This window comes from Centropristis striata, chromosome 7, assembly GCF_030273125.1.
Source record: "Centropristis striata isolate RG_2023a ecotype Rhode Island chromosome 7, C.striata_1.0, whole genome shotgun sequence".
Taxonomy (NCBI): Eukaryota; Metazoa; Chordata; class Actinopteri; order Perciformes; family Serranidae; genus Centropristis; species Centropristis striata.
The window spans coordinates 10310386-10328670 of record NC_081523.1 but is presented as its reverse complement, the minus strand read 5'-3'; the positions used below and the strand labels follow the sequence as shown (position 1 = coordinate 10328670).

At 41.4% G+C, this 18285-nt stretch overlaps 4 protein-coding genes across 4 annotated transcripts; 2 read left to right on the top strand and 2 right to left on the bottom strand.

The window, feature by feature from the left end:
- Positions 1–606: 606 nt before the first annotated feature.
- sf3a1 (splicing factor 3a, subunit 1) lies at positions 607–5942 on the bottom strand. The gene is made up of 16 exons (XM_059337962.1): positions 5871–5942; positions 5669–5747; positions 4707–4816; positions 4401–4605; positions 4050–4307; positions 3875–3949; positions 3633–3783; positions 3345–3541; positions 2994–3111; positions 2586–2893; positions 2229–2471; positions 1942–2146; positions 1666–1820; positions 1263–1364; positions 1089–1160; positions 607–995 (listed from the first exon to the last, which is right to left on the bottom strand). Exons 2-16 carry the CDS (start codon positions 5714–5716, stop codon positions 894–896), a joined length of 2349 nt encoding a protein of 782 aa, XP_059193945.1. The 5' UTR covers positions 5717–5747; positions 5871–5942; the 3' UTR covers positions 607–893.
- A 97-nt stretch (positions 5943–6039) lies between these two features.
- On the top strand, positions 6040–8349 carry LOC131975327 (coiled-coil domain-containing protein 157-like). Its single transcript, XM_059337963.1, has 7 exons — positions 6040–6302; positions 6400–6550; positions 6663–7314; positions 7390–7467; positions 7560–7729; positions 7829–8005; positions 8092–8349. The coding sequence occupies exons 1-7, from the start codon at positions 6055–6057 to the stop codon at positions 8287–8289; spliced, it is 1674 nt and encodes a 557-aa protein (XP_059193946.1). The 5' UTR covers positions 6040–6054; the 3' UTR covers positions 8290–8349.
- Positions 8350–8694: 345 nt separating this feature from the next.
- On the top strand, positions 8695–9676 carry LOC131975328 (coiled-coil domain-containing protein 157-like). The gene is made up of 3 exons (XM_059337964.1): positions 8695–8913; positions 8997–9091; positions 9209–9676. The coding sequence occupies exons 1-3, from the start codon at positions 8749–8751 to the stop codon at positions 9453–9455; spliced, it is 507 nt and encodes a 168-aa protein (XP_059193947.1). The 5' UTR covers positions 8695–8748; the 3' UTR covers positions 9456–9676.
- A 1369-nt stretch (positions 9677–11045) lies between these two features.
- Positions 11046–18171, bottom strand: slc7a4 (solute carrier family 7 member 4). The gene is made up of 5 exons (XM_059337402.1): positions 18015–18171; positions 15966–17029; positions 14756–15462; positions 14394–14502; positions 11046–13193 (listed from the first exon to the last, which is right to left on the bottom strand). Exons 2-5 carry the CDS (start codon positions 16945–16947, stop codon positions 12976–12978), a joined length of 2016 nt encoding a protein of 671 aa, XP_059193385.1. The 5' UTR covers positions 16948–17029; positions 18015–18171; the 3' UTR covers positions 11046–12975.
- Between the last annotated feature and the right edge of the window lie 114 nt (positions 18172–18285).

Genomic DNA, 18285 nt, shown 5'->3' with positions numbered 1-18285 from the left:
ATCCATCTAAACATAGACTTAAGGAAAAGGTACAGTTGCAAGATATGATGATACAGTATGTTCTACTGGAGACAATTTCCAAGTAAACCATAAATTTAATCTCGACTACTTATTCACGGTCATAAGTGATCACAGGGTTGTGCATCAGAGCACATGACCTACATTATTCACATTAAGGGTTTCTTCCACTTTTTCAAAAGGCAAGTTCAAGCACTTTTAAAGCATTTCAAGGTGCATTTTCAAGATTTTCCAGCACCATAAAGCTGTGGTAAAGTACATATTTATATGCAGTATGGTGATTATTGCACTACTTTATCAGTTATTGTGCAATAGTAATCAGCGCAAATTGTTTTGTAAACTACAAAAGAATGACACATTAGAAGACAACAAAGTTTAGAAATGTGTCACCTGTTTTAGAGTAGACTTGTCATCCTATACTACTTAAGTTTCAAGCAGTTTAAAACACTTTATTCACAATCTATGCACTTTACAAACCTTGAAAACACCACATTAAAATATTGTTTAAGGACTCTCAGCACAAGTAGGAACCCTGCACCAGTTGCTAAACTTACACATTATAATAAAGCAAAAAAAAGAAGAAGCAGATTTTGATTTGGTTTTGTTTATTCATTTATTTAGCATTATGGGACTCTATATTCTTACAAGTTAACAATTACTGAACAAATCAAGAGTTGCACAAATAGTGTGAAGTCATGCCTGTCAGCCAGTGTACAGTTCCAAGTTAACATGTAAGGAAAAAAAACAAAAAACATACTCTTCGCACAAAATTGTGGGAAAAGTTGTTTATAATTGTGAAAATTGTCATTAAACTAACATGAAAGGAGCGTGACAAAGCATCCACAAGTAAAATCTTTTCCCTCTTGTTGCACGGCTCACTTCTTTCTTCCACCTCTCTCCTTCAGTGCCAAGTGAATGACTGAGCCGTTGCTCATGTTGTAGTAAGCCATGGAGTTGGAATCCTTGATGAAAATGCCCTAAAATGGAACAAAAGAATTACAAAATATTATGTAACCATTCAGGTTAAATTGTTAAAAGAAAACTATTAAAAGGTTAAAAGAACAGTTTACCTCATACTGCAACTTCTGTTTTCCTGCTGGCATGCCTGTAGCTTCATGGATTTTGACTTTAATAACAGACACCTGTGGAGACATTGAATTTGCAGATCCATATGAATGAGAAAAATCGGTGCACTGGCTAACACCTGCTGGAAAAAGGGAAACAACCAGCCAAAGTTTGCATACCTGATCTGTGAGTGGGACAGTGAAATTCAGCACTTGGCCGTTCAGCTTCCATTCGGTCTTGTCCTGCATGTTGGGGACCTGTACTTTGACTGCCACAGGACCCTGGAGAGGTAAATAAATATATGGTTCAAGTTAAAAACAAGCTACTTACAGCAAGAGAATAAGTGAATTAAGTTACCAGCCTGATCAGTAATTCGACCATATTTATTACAGCTAGTCATTACTAGTTTCTCAGCCATCACGACTGAAAATATACATAGGCCGACTTTACTCCTGCGTTCACAAACATGCTCAAATAAACAAACCAGGAACAGTTCATAACTTTAATTTGGTTTCCTAGTCCGAAGTCTATCTTTAAGATTTTGGCCATATGGTCTAGCCCTATTTCTCAGCTCTAACAAACCTTATTTCTACGAAGGAACTCCTCTTCTGGAATAAGGTTGTCCTCTGTCTTCATCTTCTTGCTGACTGGCTCATCATCATGAGGTGGGGGTGGATGGGCAGGTGGTGCAGGAGCAGAGCTCGGGGGTTGTGGTACTGGTGGGGCAGGGACAAATGCTGGAAGAAAAACAAGTCATTAAAATTTAAAATGATGAAGTGGGAGAGGTTCAGATAATATCCTAAATAATGCATATTATTTTGCATGTCAGTGATATGCGATTGGAAACTTTCATCTTACCAGCTGGAACAACCATGGGAGGGGGTCTGGGGGCCATGATGTGAGGCGCTGATGGTGGCATTTGGACCACATTGATGCGGGGAGCAGGAATCATGGGAGGCATTGATGCTATCACTTGTCCTGGTCCAAGGCGCACCACAGGAGAAACAGGTGGTCTTGGAATAACAGGTACAGCAGACAGGAGAGTGGTACGCACTGGTGCCACCTGTATACAAGAACACATTATTAGTTTTATTTCTTAATTTTTTTATTTTATTACTCATAAACTGTTTTTTTAAGTCACTCACAGAGGGGGGTGGGCGAGGGGGTACTGCCATTGGAGGATTGGGTTTAGGCATACTCATAGAAGGCATGGGAGGCTGGTGATGAATTTCACTTGGCTTGCTTGGTCCAATTTTCTCCTTAGTGTCATCCTCTCCCACCAGTCCTTTGGCCTTGTGAATGGCTTCGATCTGCTCTTGCAGAGTGATGTTGGCCTGTGCAGCCTGCTGGGTACGAGCCATGCTTCCTGAGTGGCCATCCCAAGTAACCTGTGAAGATGAAGAAACACATAATGAGTCACTTTCATTCAATTTAGGAATTCTTTTAATCCCAAACTGTGTCATATAAATAAATGTATAATATAAACCCATGACTGCTCTCACCTTCTCCTCTGGCTTCTGGATCTCTTCTTCGCCAATCTTTTTACCGATGGCCGTCTCTTCCACACCGAAGATATCGGTACGCCTCTCAGCCAGTTGTTTCAAGCTGCTCTCGATATCCAAACCAGGAGCGTAGACTTCATCCTCGGTCTGCCTCTCTCTGATGCTGCGGTCCCTTTGCTCCAGCCAGCGTGGATCCAGCAGACCAATACGCATGTGCTCTTGCATCTTGCTGGCCTGGATCTTTTCACCAGTAATTGGTGAGATGAGGTACTCATCAGTTGTTGGGAGTGAGACCTGAGGCTTGGAAGCTGTAAGGAAAGACAGCAAGGATAAATTAACACACAGATTGTACATTGTAATAACCCGTTATGAACTTGATATCCCTTCAAGTAAGTAAGAGTGTGTTACCTTTGGGATCGTAGTCTTTGCGAATAATAACTTGGTCTGGAGTTGGTGGCAGTGGAGGTGGCATAGGGTTATCTGGTGGCAGTGGAGCCTTCATGCCATCATCATCATCATCAGATCCCTGAAGAAAGCAGGAGGGGTGGCATATGATATGTTGTAAGCTGCACATTATTTTCTTTTTTAAGCAGACTCGGCATGTTGTAAAATTAACATTAGTGAAAATTTGCCTCTGGATCACTTCCAATCTATGCAAGCAATAGGGCTAATAAAACATTTTCCAAATTCACACCTCCACATCGTGTAGAGTCCATATTTGCTCATGTTTGACCGTGCCTTTACTTCATAATTTCTTACCTCATCCATGTCCTGCAAATTTGTGTCTTGATCAGGTTGTGAGGGCTGGCCTTCACCCCGAACCTCCCGTTCATCGTCTTCATCTTCACTCTCAACCTCCATCTCCACCTCCTCGCTCTCTCCATACTTCTCGTAGCGCTCTTGGATTAGGATGCGAGCGCCAAGCTCCTCTGGTGTGGTAGGAGGTGGGAAGTGGCCTGGGGAAATACAGATGCCATTAAAGATAAATCATTCTCGCTAAATATAAGGGTTTAGACTTAAAAATTATAATAATTGTGGATATGTTACCTTGTTCGTTGGGTTGGAAATCCACAGTCTCAACCACGACAAAGTCATGCCAGTCGATTTGGGCATATGCCACTCGTTCTTTCTCCCTTTCCTCCTCCTCCTTCTTTCTCTCACGCTCCTGGAACTTTGCCCACTCAACACGGTACCTCACCTAATGGTCGTGCGGAAAGACCACTGATTAACATGGGCCACATGCTATTAAATGCTTACTCTGAGCAACAGTTACAGTTTAAGGGGATTACCTGGTCCATGACCTCTCTTGGGTTCTCTGCCTCTCTCTTCAGCTTGGTCAGAAGGCCTTTGGGAGGGATCAAAATCTACAGTTTGTGAGACATGATCAAGATACAGTTTAGTATCACCACCCAAAAAGGGAACAAGAATGTCAGAAATATTAGAGTGGCAGAGTTGTCAGGTCACCTTAGTGTACTGTTCAACCAGTTTGGTGAAGTAGTTGAAAAGGCTGTGTTGTGGCCGCAGAAAGTCAAACTGGTAGTTCCTCTGTTCTTTCTGCATGAGCTGAGTAAGAAACTGGCGGCCATTGCGAGCGACAAACTGGGCAGTGAGCTTGACAACATCCAGATCAAATGCTGAGATTGATGGAGGATCCGCAATAAACTCGTACTCTGGAGGTGGCTCTTTGGGGACAACAGTCTCTTGAACCACCTGTGACTGCACCTATTGATGAACAGAGAATATTATGTCATGAACAAATAATATCACATTTTTAGACATTTAAAAACAAGAACAGTTTGAAATATAATGTGTTACTTTTTGAGGGAGCTGTTGAGACTGCTGCATGGCCTGCTGCATAACCTTCGGCACTGCTGCAGATGGTTCCTGCGCTTTGCCCTCCTTAAATTCATTGACCTTGTGCCGGTAGTAGGCATGGTAGGGATCATTAGGGTTGAGGAAATTAAACTTTGGATTGTTGATCTCATTCTGACGGATTCTTGCTTCAAACTCTGGTCCATTCCTTTGAAATGAGAATTAATTAGTTAAACCACAGACATTAAATCCAATTAAAATTGTAACTGTAAAAACATTATACAATTTAACAAATGTGGAATTACCAACCTGGCAACAAAGCTGGCTGTCTTGTCAACTATGTTTCGGACCTCAGGAGGTGGATAAATGATACCCACGATGGGTTTAGTGGCTGGGGTTTCTTCAACCGGTGCATCATTCTGTTTGTAAAAAGTACATTTGTTAGGCTGTAGTACGCAATATTAAAAACAATAAGCAAAAAATACACATCACATTTATTACTCATCATGACTTACAAGTAACAACCAAAACAATAGCTTTAACTTACTTAAAATGTATATTCACCCAAACTTTAAAAAATAATCCCCCTTACTCCTTTGTAGTGCCACACCATGCATATGTTTTTAATTTTATTTTGAAATGTTTTGACTTTTTGACCTGCTGGTAATGCTTCTGCCATCAACCCAATAAAATAGAGGGAAATTAAACTGGTGGCACTGAAAGTATCAATAACACCAGAAACTGCTATACCTTTCTAGAAAATAATATCCAAGTTACTAATAATAATCTACAGATTTCACAGTAAAAAATCTTCACAGTGAGCTACTGTCTACTTATGGTAAAAAAATAAAATAATTAAAAAGTAGTGATAAGTGCTTGAATCAAATCTAATTATTCTGGGGAAACACAATGGTGTTTATTGAAATAAATGTTAAACTTATTTTTCTCCAAATTTCAATTTTCATCACATTTAGCTTACAAACTAAACCCAGCTGCTATACCTGTTTTGGAGTGACAGTAAAACGTTTAACAGCTATTAAAACATCAAATAGCGTTGCGTTGTGAACTGACCCTGGAAGCTAACAAGCTAACGATATGTGAATTGTGGTGATTATCCAAAAATAGACGTTACCTACACTTTCAATTCACATCTATCAGACATTTCACACTGATGTTAATTGTGAGTTATGTTTTTCATTAATATTATCCACCACGGGAACAGTTGGTTAGCTACATTGCTAACATTAGCTAGCTAGCAGCGGTATAGTTACCTTGTTGTTGGGCTCCGGTTGAACAATTTGAACAGGCCCAGGCGGCATGGTGATGTCTTTTTGGAAAACTGAAAGTAATCTGCAAACAGGGAACCAGCAAGAAGAGTTTATATATTTGAAAACCACCTAGCATGTCACAGTGTATGCTAGAATTCAAACTTTAACAGCTAAATGTCTGAATGAGCTTCAGTTGAAGACTTACTACGTCGCGATTCCGTTGACCCAATGGAGACGTATTACTTCCGGACACACGTCGCAAAGCATTATGGAACTTGAAGTCCTTTTTTTGGAGGTTGCCCAGGAGATGTGATGTCAACAAACTAGACCTACTCGCTCTGCTTGCTGTATCAGACAGAGAGAATAGACTAAAAGCAAGCTGGTCAGACATGACTCAGTTCTTGGGTCGTCAGGACTGTATCGAAAGTCTCCGAAAAGACGTTGTCGACCTTCAAGGAGCGATTTTAGACGTATTTTCTAGAACCGGACCAGTCCGCTTTTCCTCCTGGAAGTTCCCAGATAAACTTTCATGTAATCTGGACATGCTAGCTCTACTGGAGCAATATGACTTCGCTGATGGGGAGGATGCATTTAATCAGCACTCCCACATTGTGTTATTGGAGCTGGTAATTGACAGGTAATACACAGCCCAACACTATATCAAATTAACAAATATTCCTCAAGGACTTTCCTTTAAGGACACCGTTATCTCTTATCTCTCCTCTTTGAACAAGACTGCTGCTTCTTCTACAAAGCTTCAGTGCTTATGTTGAGCAAATCAGGTGCAGCCACAGGAGAGAACAAACCCCGCAGAAAGGATGCCTGTCAGTTGGTCTTGTAGTGAGAAACTACTGGAGTAATTTAGTTCAATTTTCCAACTTTAAGGTAGGAAATCTGCTGTTTGTAAGTGAATATTAAAATGTGATAGTAATGCAAAAACATATTAAGAGAAAACTTATAGATCTCATTACCTTATGTGCATTCTTTTTTCTTTTAGGGGACCTACAGAGACCTCAAGAAGCAGACAAAAGCATTTGACAGTGATGGGACTGAGTCAGTGTCATCAGCCTCCTCCCAAAGCAGACATCACTTATCTGCCTGGTCTTCAACAAACTCATTAGAGTTTTTGCCACAGAATAACACCCCATGCTATCCTAAAGTTGACTGCCACAATGTAAGCTGCCAGACTTATGAATCATCCCTTGTTCCCTGCAATGCATGCCACCAAGTACAATCCACTTTGATAAAAACAGGACATGCTCTGGTGGAATTGCTTCAGAGTGAGAGCCTGCCCTCATCTCTGCAACCACTCTTAGCTGCTGTGGAAGACACCCTGGAGCTGGGCCATATGACAGCAGCGGATGTCACCCAGTGGGCGAACGAGCAGCTCAGAGACATGCGCCGGCTGGCAAAACATCTACAAGATGTGCGGGGCACCGTGCAGCCTCTTAAAGACAGATTGGCTGCAGCAGAAACAGATCGTGAGAGATTCAGGTCTCGCCTGGAAAGAACACAAAAAGAATTTAAGCAAGAGATGGAAAAACACCAAGCGAACATAGTCCAGCTGGAGTTTTCACTGAGTAAAGCACAGAGATCCATGAAAGAAACAGAGCACAGGCTACAGGAGGAGCAACAACAATTCAAAAGAGGTGAAGAAAAATCACAAATAAATAAGATGCAAACTTGAGATCACATTTACAACATGTTAAATATGTTTGTAACAGAAACATTGTGCTTGGAGGAGAGTAATTCCAGACTGAAAGAGAAAGTAGCACAACAGCAAAATGCCCTACAAGCACTTGGTAAGGATGTATTGTTCACATTTTGCAGAATTTTATGAAATACACTTAAAATAACCAAATCCTGTATGATGTATCGTTTTATTATGTGGTAGAACATGAAAAGAATGTGCTGCAGGAGAAAGTGAGGACCTTGCACATGGAGGAAGAGGCCCGTTGTAAACTACAACAAAGGATCCAGCAGTTAGAGAGTCAAATCTCTGAAACTCAACTCTGTCTTGACAAAGAGACAGTCAAATACGACAGCGCTTGTCGTCAGCAAGAGGTCAGTGTCATCACAAACACAGAATTATTTGTTATTACTAGCTGGAGACTGTTCAAATATATTTATACAGCTTTGTTTTTTGTGTGTGGGTGCATTTAGTCAATGCAGGCTAAGCAGAAGTCTTTGCTAACGAGAGTGGACGCTCTCGACGAAGAGTGTGAAGAGCTGCAGAGACGATTAGGGGAGAGGGAAGAGAGGCAGCTCGACCTTCACAGTCAGCTGCAACAGATGTCAGAGGAGAAGGAACAAATGCAAGCTCAGCTGACTCAGCAGCAGGTAAACTGGAGTTCTTTGGCGCAGCATTACCAGGCAATTCATAATTTAAAAAAAACTGGCTCATGCTGTAATGCTCTTTCCACAAGGGCCTCTGTTTAGAGCTCCAAAAGGAGAAGCAGACACTGGAAACACATGTAGGCAAGCTGAAGAAAAGCGTGGCCGACCTGAAGGAACACGGGCAAGCTTTAAGGGAGAGGGAGAGGCTGTTGGTGGCTTTCCCGGAGCTCAGCCCTTTGGCTCATGCCCAACCACAAAGTAGGCAATTATATAATATTTGTCTGTAAGATATAACGGTCTTGCGTGAATCAACCACTGACTGACATCGCCTAATTGTATGTACATAAAACTCCTTTAATGAAAGTCTGGTATAATAGAATGGATGGTTTTATGCTGCACTGGACTATGGGATCAAAAAATTAGTTTTTAATGGGTTTCAGGTGGGGCATTTTTGTTGTGAAGATTCTGAGAATCTGTTTTTATGTTATTAAAGGAGCTGAGGTTAAACTTACAAATAAAATAAAAAGTCATAGGCATACCCTTGCCATGTGCATTAACACAGCCAAAGTGATCTAAACATTAAAAATCAAAGAGCTAAAATGTCGCTCAGGCACAAGGGCTAGCGCACCAGGTAGCTACTTTTCCGTTGGTGTTTGCAGAAACCTACATGCATTACTTAATATATGAATCTTGTATTCCTCAACTGCTTATTTTGTGAGTACTGGAGTCATGCTGTAAGTATTTACATGTATTTGATTGCCTATTTTCAAGGTACAGGAAATTATCTGTTGGATATGGAGCAGCAGCTGCAGGCAAATAACATTCGTATAAAAACTCTGGAGCAGGAAAACACCACCCTGCACACCAGCCTTGTGAAACTGAGGGACAGAGCACAAAATAATGCCTCCAGGGTAGGACGGATGGAAACTTGTTAACTTGAAAGAACTTAGTGGCTGTTAAAAATGCATAATTTGAATATTATTTTCATCAACAGGAAGCCTCACCTCAGCAGGCATGGAGCGTCTCTCTGCCCAGCACACCGGTAGAAAAACAACAACATCACCTGACACAAATGCAAAAGAGTCCATTGTAAGTTGCATTTCTTTAAAAATACTTTTGAACACAAGTAGAATGCTGCAAACATTATAAATGAAGAATGGCCATGCTGTGTTTCTTGTGTGGCCTTAATTCTCCTTTGTACCACAGGCAGAGCAGCAGCGCAGCAGGGCTGGGATACAGTAACAGCAGGAGGGAAGCAAGGCGAGGGGAAAGTGGTCTGGAGTCAGCCGGGTCAGAGGATCGTGTGTCCGCTGCCCCCGCCTCCCCCTCATCTCTGCAACTTCACCTACAAACACTCCACCTCAACACAGGCTCCACTGCTTCTAAAAGCCACACAAAAACACGCAGTGGGTCTTTCCTCTTTCACTCCAGAAGCTCGAATCAGAAAAAATAAATAAAACACTGAATATGTAAATGTTTGAGAAAGGACAGTTTTTTGTGAAGATGTTTGGCAACTACTACGTGACTCATAAAATAAATTTTCGTTGCATGCATTGCATTAACCTTTGTAATTTTATATTGTCATTGTGCACTTAGAACAGTTGATTGTCACAGTTTGGACTAAATTTCTCATTATGCTCAGTTTAATTTATATAATAAACTTACTGTGGGTGTATAAAAGGAGGAGTGTTATTTTATTCACTTCGAATAGAGTATTAATGTCTTGCATATTAGGTTTCTGGATATATGATATGCAGGATGTATCTGTATGGGTAGCCTTCACAGGAGATGAGTCACATGTTTCTGTGTAAATGGGCAACCTTGAGTTTCACACAAACAATGACACGGAGAAAGATGTGTTGATAGCTTTTAAATGCTATCTGATGAGGGAGGGGAGGGGGATGTTTCCATGGAAACGCAAGAGCTTACAGGACTCATGCTCAGCTGAATAAGTACACTCCTTTATTTCAATATTACAGCTACCGCTCAACTTTGGGCATAGGCCACGAACAAAGGCTCTCCAGTTGTCTCAGTCCTGGGCCAATTTCTCGAGCTCTCCCCATGTATGGCCAGATCTCCTCACATCTGCCTCCAGGTCACACCGCCAACTGTTTCTTGGCCGGCCTCTCTTCCTTTTTCCTTGTGGATTCCAGAAGAGGGCGTGTCTGATGGTATTATTTATTTCAGTCCCTTAAAGATAATCTGTCAGTTAGTGCTCATTAGTGCTTCGAGATCAAGGCCACACATACTGTAGATCAATGCGAGTCAACGCTTCTCGCTTGTCGCCTTTGTGTCGGCACCACACGTCATCAGGCTTGTTTTGCAGTGGTAATATGAGATGCCATGAGCTCAGTTGTGTAATCTGAGTCTAATAGGGAACAAGGGACTTGTGACAGAGCTGTTACAGTCAAACACATCTTGTATTTGTTCAGATCAGTTTTCAGAAAACCTGACGGATGACAATAAGTTACTAAATGCAAACAGGATAACATTAGTATTCATACTAACACCAAGCTCTCACCATTATTACCTGAATGAACACCTGATCAGTCATTTCACTCACCTAAAAGACAGCTCATGACCTGAGGGTTAATCCTTAAATTGGGTTAACTATACAGCTGTTTCACCATGCATGTAATTGAAGCTGACTAAACGATTAATTCATATTAACTACGGCATGTAGAAATACACTCTTAATATTTATATGACAGACAGCACTGGATATGAGATTATAAAAATGATGTCTTTTGATAAAGAGAGAATTGTTATTTGAAAAAAAAAGATAAAAGCCATTAAAAAATGAATAAACCAACATTTTAGTTGACCCTTGATTGCACGACAGAAATACATGATATACATTTTGCTATAAGTTTGAAATGTCTTATTGAAACAACCCAACAGCACATTTACAGAAGTGTGTTATATGTGATGAGCCTTTTCTGAAACAATTTACCTCATTTCTGTATTATAAACTTTGTAGGATGTGACTCCCTAAAGGTGAGACTGCAATGAGAATATTCCACAATTTAGATTTTTGTAAATGCTGCTTCAAAACATTTATTTTTTACTTATAACACAATCGTTTGCATTTTATACAGACATACACAATAACAGAAAGAGTTGATAACTTAATGTGCAAGTACAGAGTACAATACTATTCAGAAGTAAGAAAAGAATTGGGTCATTTATAACTGTGCTTCCTGGCACAAAAGAGACAGAGAAAGAGGTGAGAGAACGTTCAGCTTAAAAAAGCACCACAGTATCAACATCTGTCACTGGCCCCAACATCCAAAGCATAAAACTGTCAAACAGAAAATTATCAGACAATAGTTTTCAGTGTGCAAAGTTGTACAAAATTCTATGAAATCACGCCAAAAATGCCTCCTTTACTGTACGCTCTCTTCTATGTTTGTGTTTTGGTTTAATAACTAGAAAGCATGACGTCTTTGTGCAGAACTTTTTATCTAACTGAGAAATTAATTTAACGACAAAATCATCAAGACTGATTACTTTAACTTTGGGAATCAGTCTGCATCGATTACAGCACGTTTAAGGCCATCGGTTTCTTATGTAACACATGCAAACACAAACTGAAATCGACAAAAACATAAAATTCATTGGGATCTTTTAAGTACATTTACTTATGTTATAAAAAATAAAGCCTCACGTTCACTTATTGACACTGCTGTTTACAAGAGTATTCTGTGGGAATGTTATCTGTATGAGCATTCTCACGTGTGCTTCTCTAATCTAGGTCAAACTGCAGACTGGCGACAGGGACTAATACAAATCTGCTGGGATTACGGAGGCCTCGGAGAGATGGAGCACATCCGAGGTTTGACATAATAACCAATCTGCCCATTTTCTACCCTGTGTGAAGATTCACATTCACTAGGTTTGTGCATGCCTTATTTGTGCTCCTTATCTCTCAGTTAATAAAATAAATAAAAGCTCAGTTTTTCATGAGCTTTGATTTCTAATCTCATACCAACTGGGAGAAAGGGTAACGGGATGCTGTCTAAATGTGCGTGAGAAAAGATTGCACAAGAGCAAGATCAGTGACACAAATAAGAGCAGGGTCATGAGATGAGGTTTAGGGGATTAAATGAAGCACTGAAGTGTTGTCAGCCACTTAAAAGGTGAACATAAATTACAGGAGACTTAATAGAGGTACATGCAAAACATACTGAAACACAAAAATAACAGAAACAGGAAACTGAAGATATAAGAGTGATATAAGAGCAACGTATCAACAGTAATTGTAGAAAAATAAATACATATCTTAGAATATGGGATTAAATAATTTGTCAGTAATCACTATAATTAGGGCAATCTATGAGTACCAAATGGAGCAGATGGACTAAGAAGATCCAAATGATTAGAGCTTGGGGTGAAAAATGTGAGAAAAGTAGGCAAAAAATGTAAACTTGCAAAAGTCGGTGCATTCCGCTGCTTAGCTAAAAAAAACAAAAACAAACGTGCAATGTATGAATGCTTCATATGCTCAAAATGACATCTTCAAAAGTGTTAGTGAATGTTGATTTTCCAGCTTCAGATCCGTGTTAGCATTTAAAAAAATCTTCCACTGAGTATACTTAACTGAAAGTTTGTCACAAAGAAAGCACCATATATAACCTAGAACCATGTGGATTCTGACAAAGGTTGCAAGAGAAGAGCTGGTCTTAAAGGATATAACACAACTTTGATGCTCGGAGTTTACAGGACAGTAATAAAGCTCTCTACTGTACATTCGAGTATTACAAGATATACAAATAGGCTTCACAACGAGACAGAGAGCGTGCATCCCATTCTGTGGTGTGCTTACATTTGCAGAGCAACGAGAACAGACTGTGGCAGGCCAGTCACACGCTAAAGGGAGTGAGATACAGAAAGAACACGAGTAATAGTACAGCATATGAGTGGGAGACAACAGACAATACCAGGCAGTAGTAATAATTGTGTTTGGTCACACATCATCTCTTTCCTACAAACTCCTCAGCTGTCGGGGCAGTGGTGGGGCTGATGTGCTGCGTCGAGCTGTCCACTTGTCCCTCAGGCTGGACAGACTGCACTGTCTCTACCAAGCTGCCGCTGGGCAACACCACGTACCGGGCGGCCATGTCTTTGGGCTGCAGCTCCCGCCTGCCTTCCTTACTGTGCCAGATCCCATAGCCAAAATACACGAAGAGACCTGGGAGAGGGACGAAATATTTTGTGTCTGTATCTGTCTTCACAAGGAGTACAATGTTTTGGTTTATGTTCTGGTTTGGGCAAAACCAATGTATTTGTGTTATAAAAGCCTGTTTTGATGTTCCAATTTTTTAAGTTACTTACAAGACTGAGAGTCTACTGCAGGGATATTCAATTTGTTTTGCCTGGGGGTCACTCATCAGATAAAATTAATAAACTTAAGAGGGACCATAACTGATCTTTCGTTGAAGTTCTTTATTTTCAAAGTGAGTTTGAAAATTTTTTTTTACGGAACTGGATTAACACAAGGCCAATATGACGGATAATGACGGATCCAATGTTTTACTGCATTTAAGAGCTGCAACTAGGGCTGGGTAATATAACGATAAAGCGATATTGTGATTCGAGACTAAATATCGTCCTATATTTGGGATATCCCAATATGGTATATCTTCCTGATTTTAAAGGCTGCATCACAATAAAGTGATGCTATTTTCTGAACTTAAAGCATAACTTGTAGGATATCAAAACCCTCTCTGTAGTCTTAACTTCACCTAAACTCTCCACTAAAGTAATTACACTTTTTTTTTCACTGATCATTATGAAAGGAAAGTGCCGTTTACTTTCTCTAGGGAAACCTGTTCAGAGGCTGACAGCCTAGCCTAAGACCCTGTCAAGTGCAATACTCTATATATGTGCATCTTGTTAACTTGCTGCAGTCTGACAGTAGTCTTTAAATGGTTTACTGGTCCAGAGAAGCCTTAAGCTAATGCAGCTAATCATGTTTCCCCAGTGATCCTCCCCTTACTGACAGGGCATTAACACTGTTGACCATCTCCTACATCCACAGAGGGTTGCTGACAAAATGGAAAAACCTTCTCTTCTCCCTTAGTGTCGTGATGTAACTCTTGTGTACATAAAGTTCGCCTGGCAGGTCTTATGGCTGTGTATTTAACTATTTACTGAGATAACATTCATTGCAGGTCATGAGTGCATTGTGGGTTAGTCTACCTTTAAGGAACCAATATCACAAAATGCAACGCAGCGTTTTCGCAGAGAAGTTGTTTACCCTGTGCTTACAATAAATCAATTAAGTGTCAACTTTGATGTCATGGATTAGTTTAGCAGGAATATGTTTGAGAGACAGAGTAAGAGAGGCAAGGAGAGAGGTTTTTCTGCCTGAGTTCTGGGGCTTTCTTACCTACAGCGATCCAAACGGTGAATCTAATCCAGGTTAGATGGCTGAGCTTCATCATGAGGAATACATTAAAGAGGATACTGGCAGCTGGAGTCAATGGAACCAAAGGTACCTGCACAACAATAAAACACTAGTCATACTCCAATCATATTTAATATAATTTTCATGACAGTAATAGCTGGCTGCACGACAAATGCACCACTTTAATAACAATTAACTGTTGAGCATGATTGTTGCTTCCACTACAGGGTCACAAGAAGCACAAAGTCAATCTGAGGGCCAGACAATGTGAAATATGGCAGTATGCAATCATCATAATGCACATAGAGTTGTGTAATAGTGGGAAAAAAACATAAGGAGCTCACCTGGAATGTTTTGCTGTTTGTTTGTGGCTCGTGAATCCATATGAGTGCCAGGCTGATAACAAGGGCTAAGCTAAAGATCACCAGCAGCATTGTAAAGCTCCAAAGTGGCAGCTGCAGCTGTTTGGTTCCAAATTCTAGCACGGCACAGAGGGAGACTGAGCTCACTATCAGAGTCAGCACGCAGAGGGCCACCACTTCACCCGGCTCACAGTCCCCCAGCAGCTTTCCCAGGTACGGTTCCCAGTAGGCTTTCAGCTGCCCGACACCACGCCGCTCTCTTGACGCCTGTCTCTCCACCAGCTGGAGTTTGTCAGAGAAGGACTCGTACTGCTTCAGCTCTCCGCTGTCTTCAGTTATGGTCTGAGACTCTGAGGGGGCAGGGGAAGGCTCAGCATTTGGGTTGGGAGATGTGGAACTGGTTTCCTTGGAGCTGGTTTTCTCAGGCTGAAAGCGCAGCACAATAACACTCGCTGCCACAAAGGTGTACGCCAGGAGGGTGCCAATGGACAGGAACTGAACCAAGGCCTCCAGGTCAAAGATGAGAGCCATAATGGACATGAGGATCCCAAACACCAATATAGCATTGACGGGGACTTTGGTGACGGGATTGACGCGTGCAAAAATGGAGAAGAATAACCCATCCTCTGCCATGGCGTACACAATCCGAGGGAGGGAGAAGAGATTACAGAGCAGCACGGTGTTCATGGCTAGAAATGAAAACAGAGAGTCATTAACAGAACATTAGCCAGAAAATAGCACTGTGCTATTAATACAGCTGAGTATAAAGCAATACCATACATTTGCTATTATACCTAGTCTAACAGTTGTTTAAATTAAACTTCTTAAATGCATACTATGCAGGATTTTCCTAAAGAAAATACAAAAGTAACTGCTCTCAATCATCACTTATGACCCACTAGAAGTGTGTGGTGCTGTCTGTGTCTGCAGAGACCCTGACCCTTTCTTTTCATTTTTCTGTGTTTGGGATGTTTATGGGCGACACCATTTGGACATGAAGCTATCAAAATAGTGGAAACACCGTCATAAAAAAAGCACAAAGCTTATTTCAAAGCAAGAATGAATCTGGAGTTTGCTTTCACTTGTTGAGCCAGGAAGGAAGGGCCAAGATTCAATGTTGTGTTTACAAACAGTAAGCAACAATTACTGCATAATATACCTTTAATTTGAGAAAATTAAGATTGACACTCACCACAGATGGAACCTATTGCCACAATAACTCCAGCCCAGCTGTAACCCCGGCGGAAGAAAGCATCTGCCAGAGCTGAGTTGGGGTCCAGTGTATGCCAGGGTACCATCAGTGTGAGCACTGTAGAGACCAGGATGTAGGCTGTCGCTGCCAATGCAAGAGCGATCGCAGTGGCAATGGGAATAGCTTTCTGTGGGTTCTTTGCCTCCTCACTTGAGGAAGCAATTACATCAAAGCCGACAAATGCATAGAAGCACGTGGCTGAGCCAGACAGTATTCCAGATAGCCCGAACGGTGCAAAACCTCCTTCTTTCTCGCTCCAATTAGCTGGTTCAGCCAGCATAAAGCCAAACACCAGGATGAAAATGATGACACCCATGCTTATAGTGGAGAAGATGTGGTTGAGGTAAGAGGACACTTGAACTCCAAAGGAAATGAAGAACGAGGCAACTACTAGAATCCCTGCAGCGAGGAGGTCTGGGTAATGGGCAAGGAAGGGCACGTTCCACTGCATAATGTGAGTCTCTGTGTAGTTCTGGATGGCGTGGTTAAAAATGGAGTCCAGGTAGCCACTCCAGGCACGTGCCACAGCAGCTCCACCAATCATGTTCTCCAGAATCACATTCCAACCAATGAGAAAGGCCCACACCTCTCCCACAGAGACATAGGTAAACATGTAGGCAGATCCTGTTTTGGGAATGCGTGCTCCAAACTCTGCATAACAAAAGGCAGCCAGTAGAGAAGCGATACCTGCAAAAATGAAGGACACGATGACAGCGGGCCCAGTCATGTCTTTAGCAACTGTTCCTGTCAGGACATAAAGCCCAGAGCCCACCATGCCACCCACTCCCAACAGAGTCAGGTCCAGGGTGGAGAGGCAGCGTTTCAGCGACGTGGCCATCATGTCATCATCCAGTGTCTTGAGTCGGTTCAGTTTCTGACAAAGGCGCACCGCTGGGGTGCAGCCTCTCGGACAAGTTGCCATAGCTACAGAGTTTGAAAGGCCAGCTGGGCAGGATGGATTTGAAGCAGTCACACTGGATCCATTACATGTCTATGAAGCTGACCTGTGAGACAAAGCACAATATTGACATAAGGTATGAGTCAGAACAGGAAAAACGACAGAAATGAACATGCATTTCATAAAGCTTTGGTGATAGTCATTATTAAATTATTAAATAATATTAATAAGTTGGTTTGATATTCTGATTATAATGGCTGTCTAGGAGTAACATTTTGCTTTGTAAATACATGTCATTTAGCTTTGTAGGTTGAGTAGTTTTAAAAACAGCAAATTTTCTTGCAGTAAATCATATTTAAAAAATAAGAAAATAATCCCAAATTTATCCCACTGCTCAGTAAACCTATTTGAGATATAGTCTATCTGGCTGGTAACCAATTCAAATGTTTGTATCTTATTTAGATTCGCCAATGAGGCCTGCATATGTGGCAGTGGCACTCATTAGTACGAGGCCAGTCCACGTCATCTAAAAAGACATCCGGTGCGCCGATGTGTAAAATAAAAGCTTAAAATACTGTAACGACAAGAGATTTAGATGTATTTTTTACTGGTTTGACAGCTGTCAGCGTGTTTAGGCTTTCCATCACTGAGGACCAATATTTATCTTTTTGTTCTGGGCGGTGCAACATCTGATTCCTGCCCTCGATAGGCATATGGCGACAACAGGACGCCTCCGTTATAATTACGTAACGCTTTATTCCCCTCTAGAAATAAACCCCCCGCCATAAACTACACGATCCGTTCACACTACATGCACCATCCGTTTATATGCATGACCGAAGTGGAGGCACTAGCCGACGAATGGCATTAGCGTCGTTTTTATTCCAAATGAATAATTTAAAACAAAATGGAAACGGACGCAGAAAGAGGATCGTTAGCGCATTAGACTTTTCCTCTCCTGGATATGCGGAGCGACATCGTACTCCTATTACGTGCGTGAGCAGGTGTGATTATTTGACAGGGCACCCTTTGTTATAAAAGAAAAAAAGAGAGAGAAACCTCACTGATAAGAAATACAATCATGGCTTTACCGTTGTTGTTCAGGGTCTCTCATTTGTGCTGCAGGTCCGATGCTGTGAGAAGTTGCCAGGGTGCATCGTCTGGTGATGGAGCAGAAGGTGCGCTGAGGAATAAAACCACCAACATGCACTGCCTGGACTGCTTCTTAAAGGCACAGTCACCATTATCCTCAGGGCTTCCCCTCTGAGCCCCACCCATGTTACGGCAGAATAGGAGATTATTCAGAGCAGTGGGCCCAGAGGGGGTCCCCGGACCAAGACTGTATGTCAATATACATTAAAA

Coding starts and splice junctions, on each gene's coding strand:
- sf3a1 (XM_059337962.1), bottom strand. CDS start 5,716: ATGCCGCCTGGGCCTGTTCAAATTGTTCAACCGGAGCCCAACAACAAG. Junction 4,817..5,668: donor AACCGGAGCCCAACAACAAG/GTAACTATACCG, acceptor TTTTACAAACAG/AATGATGCACCGGTTGAAGA. Junction 1,821..1,941: donor TCCCATGGTTGTTCCAGCTG/GTAAGATGAAAG, acceptor TTTTTCTTCCAG/CATTTGTCCCTGCCCCACCA.
- LOC131975327 (XM_059337963.1), top strand. CDS start 6,055: ATGACTCAGTTCTTGGGTCGTCAGGACTGTATCGAAAGTCTCCGAAAA. Junction 6,303..6,399: donor TTGGAGCTGGTAATTGACAG/GTAATACACAGC, acceptor TCTTTGAACAAG/ACTGCTGCTTCTTCTACAAA. Junction 7,315..7,389: donor GCAACAACAATTCAAAAGAG/GTGAAGAAAAAT, acceptor TGTTTGTAACAG/AAACATTGTGCTTGGAGGAG.
- LOC131975328 (XM_059337964.1), top strand. CDS start 8,749: ATGTATTTGATTGCCTATTTTCAAGGTACAGGAAATTATCTGTTGGAT. Junction 8,914..8,996: donor CACAAAATAATGCCTCCAGG/GTAGGACGGATG, acceptor TTTCATCAACAG/GAAGCCTCACCTCAGCAGGC. Junction 9,092..9,208: donor CAAATGCAAAAGAGTCCATT/GTAAGTTGCATT, acceptor TTTGTACCACAG/GCAGAGCAGCAGCGCAGCAG.
- slc7a4 (XM_059337402.1), bottom strand. CDS start 16,947: ATGGCAACTTGTCCGAGAGGCTGCACCCCAGCGGTGCGCCTTTGTCAG. Junction 15,463..15,965: donor GGCAATAGGTTCCATCTGTG/GTGAGTGTCAAT, acceptor TTTCATTTCTAG/CCATGAACACCGTGCTGCTC. Junction 13,194..14,393: donor CACCGTTTGGATCGCTGTAG/GTAAGAAAGCCC, acceptor TCCCTCTCCCAG/GTCTCTTCGTGTATTTTGGC.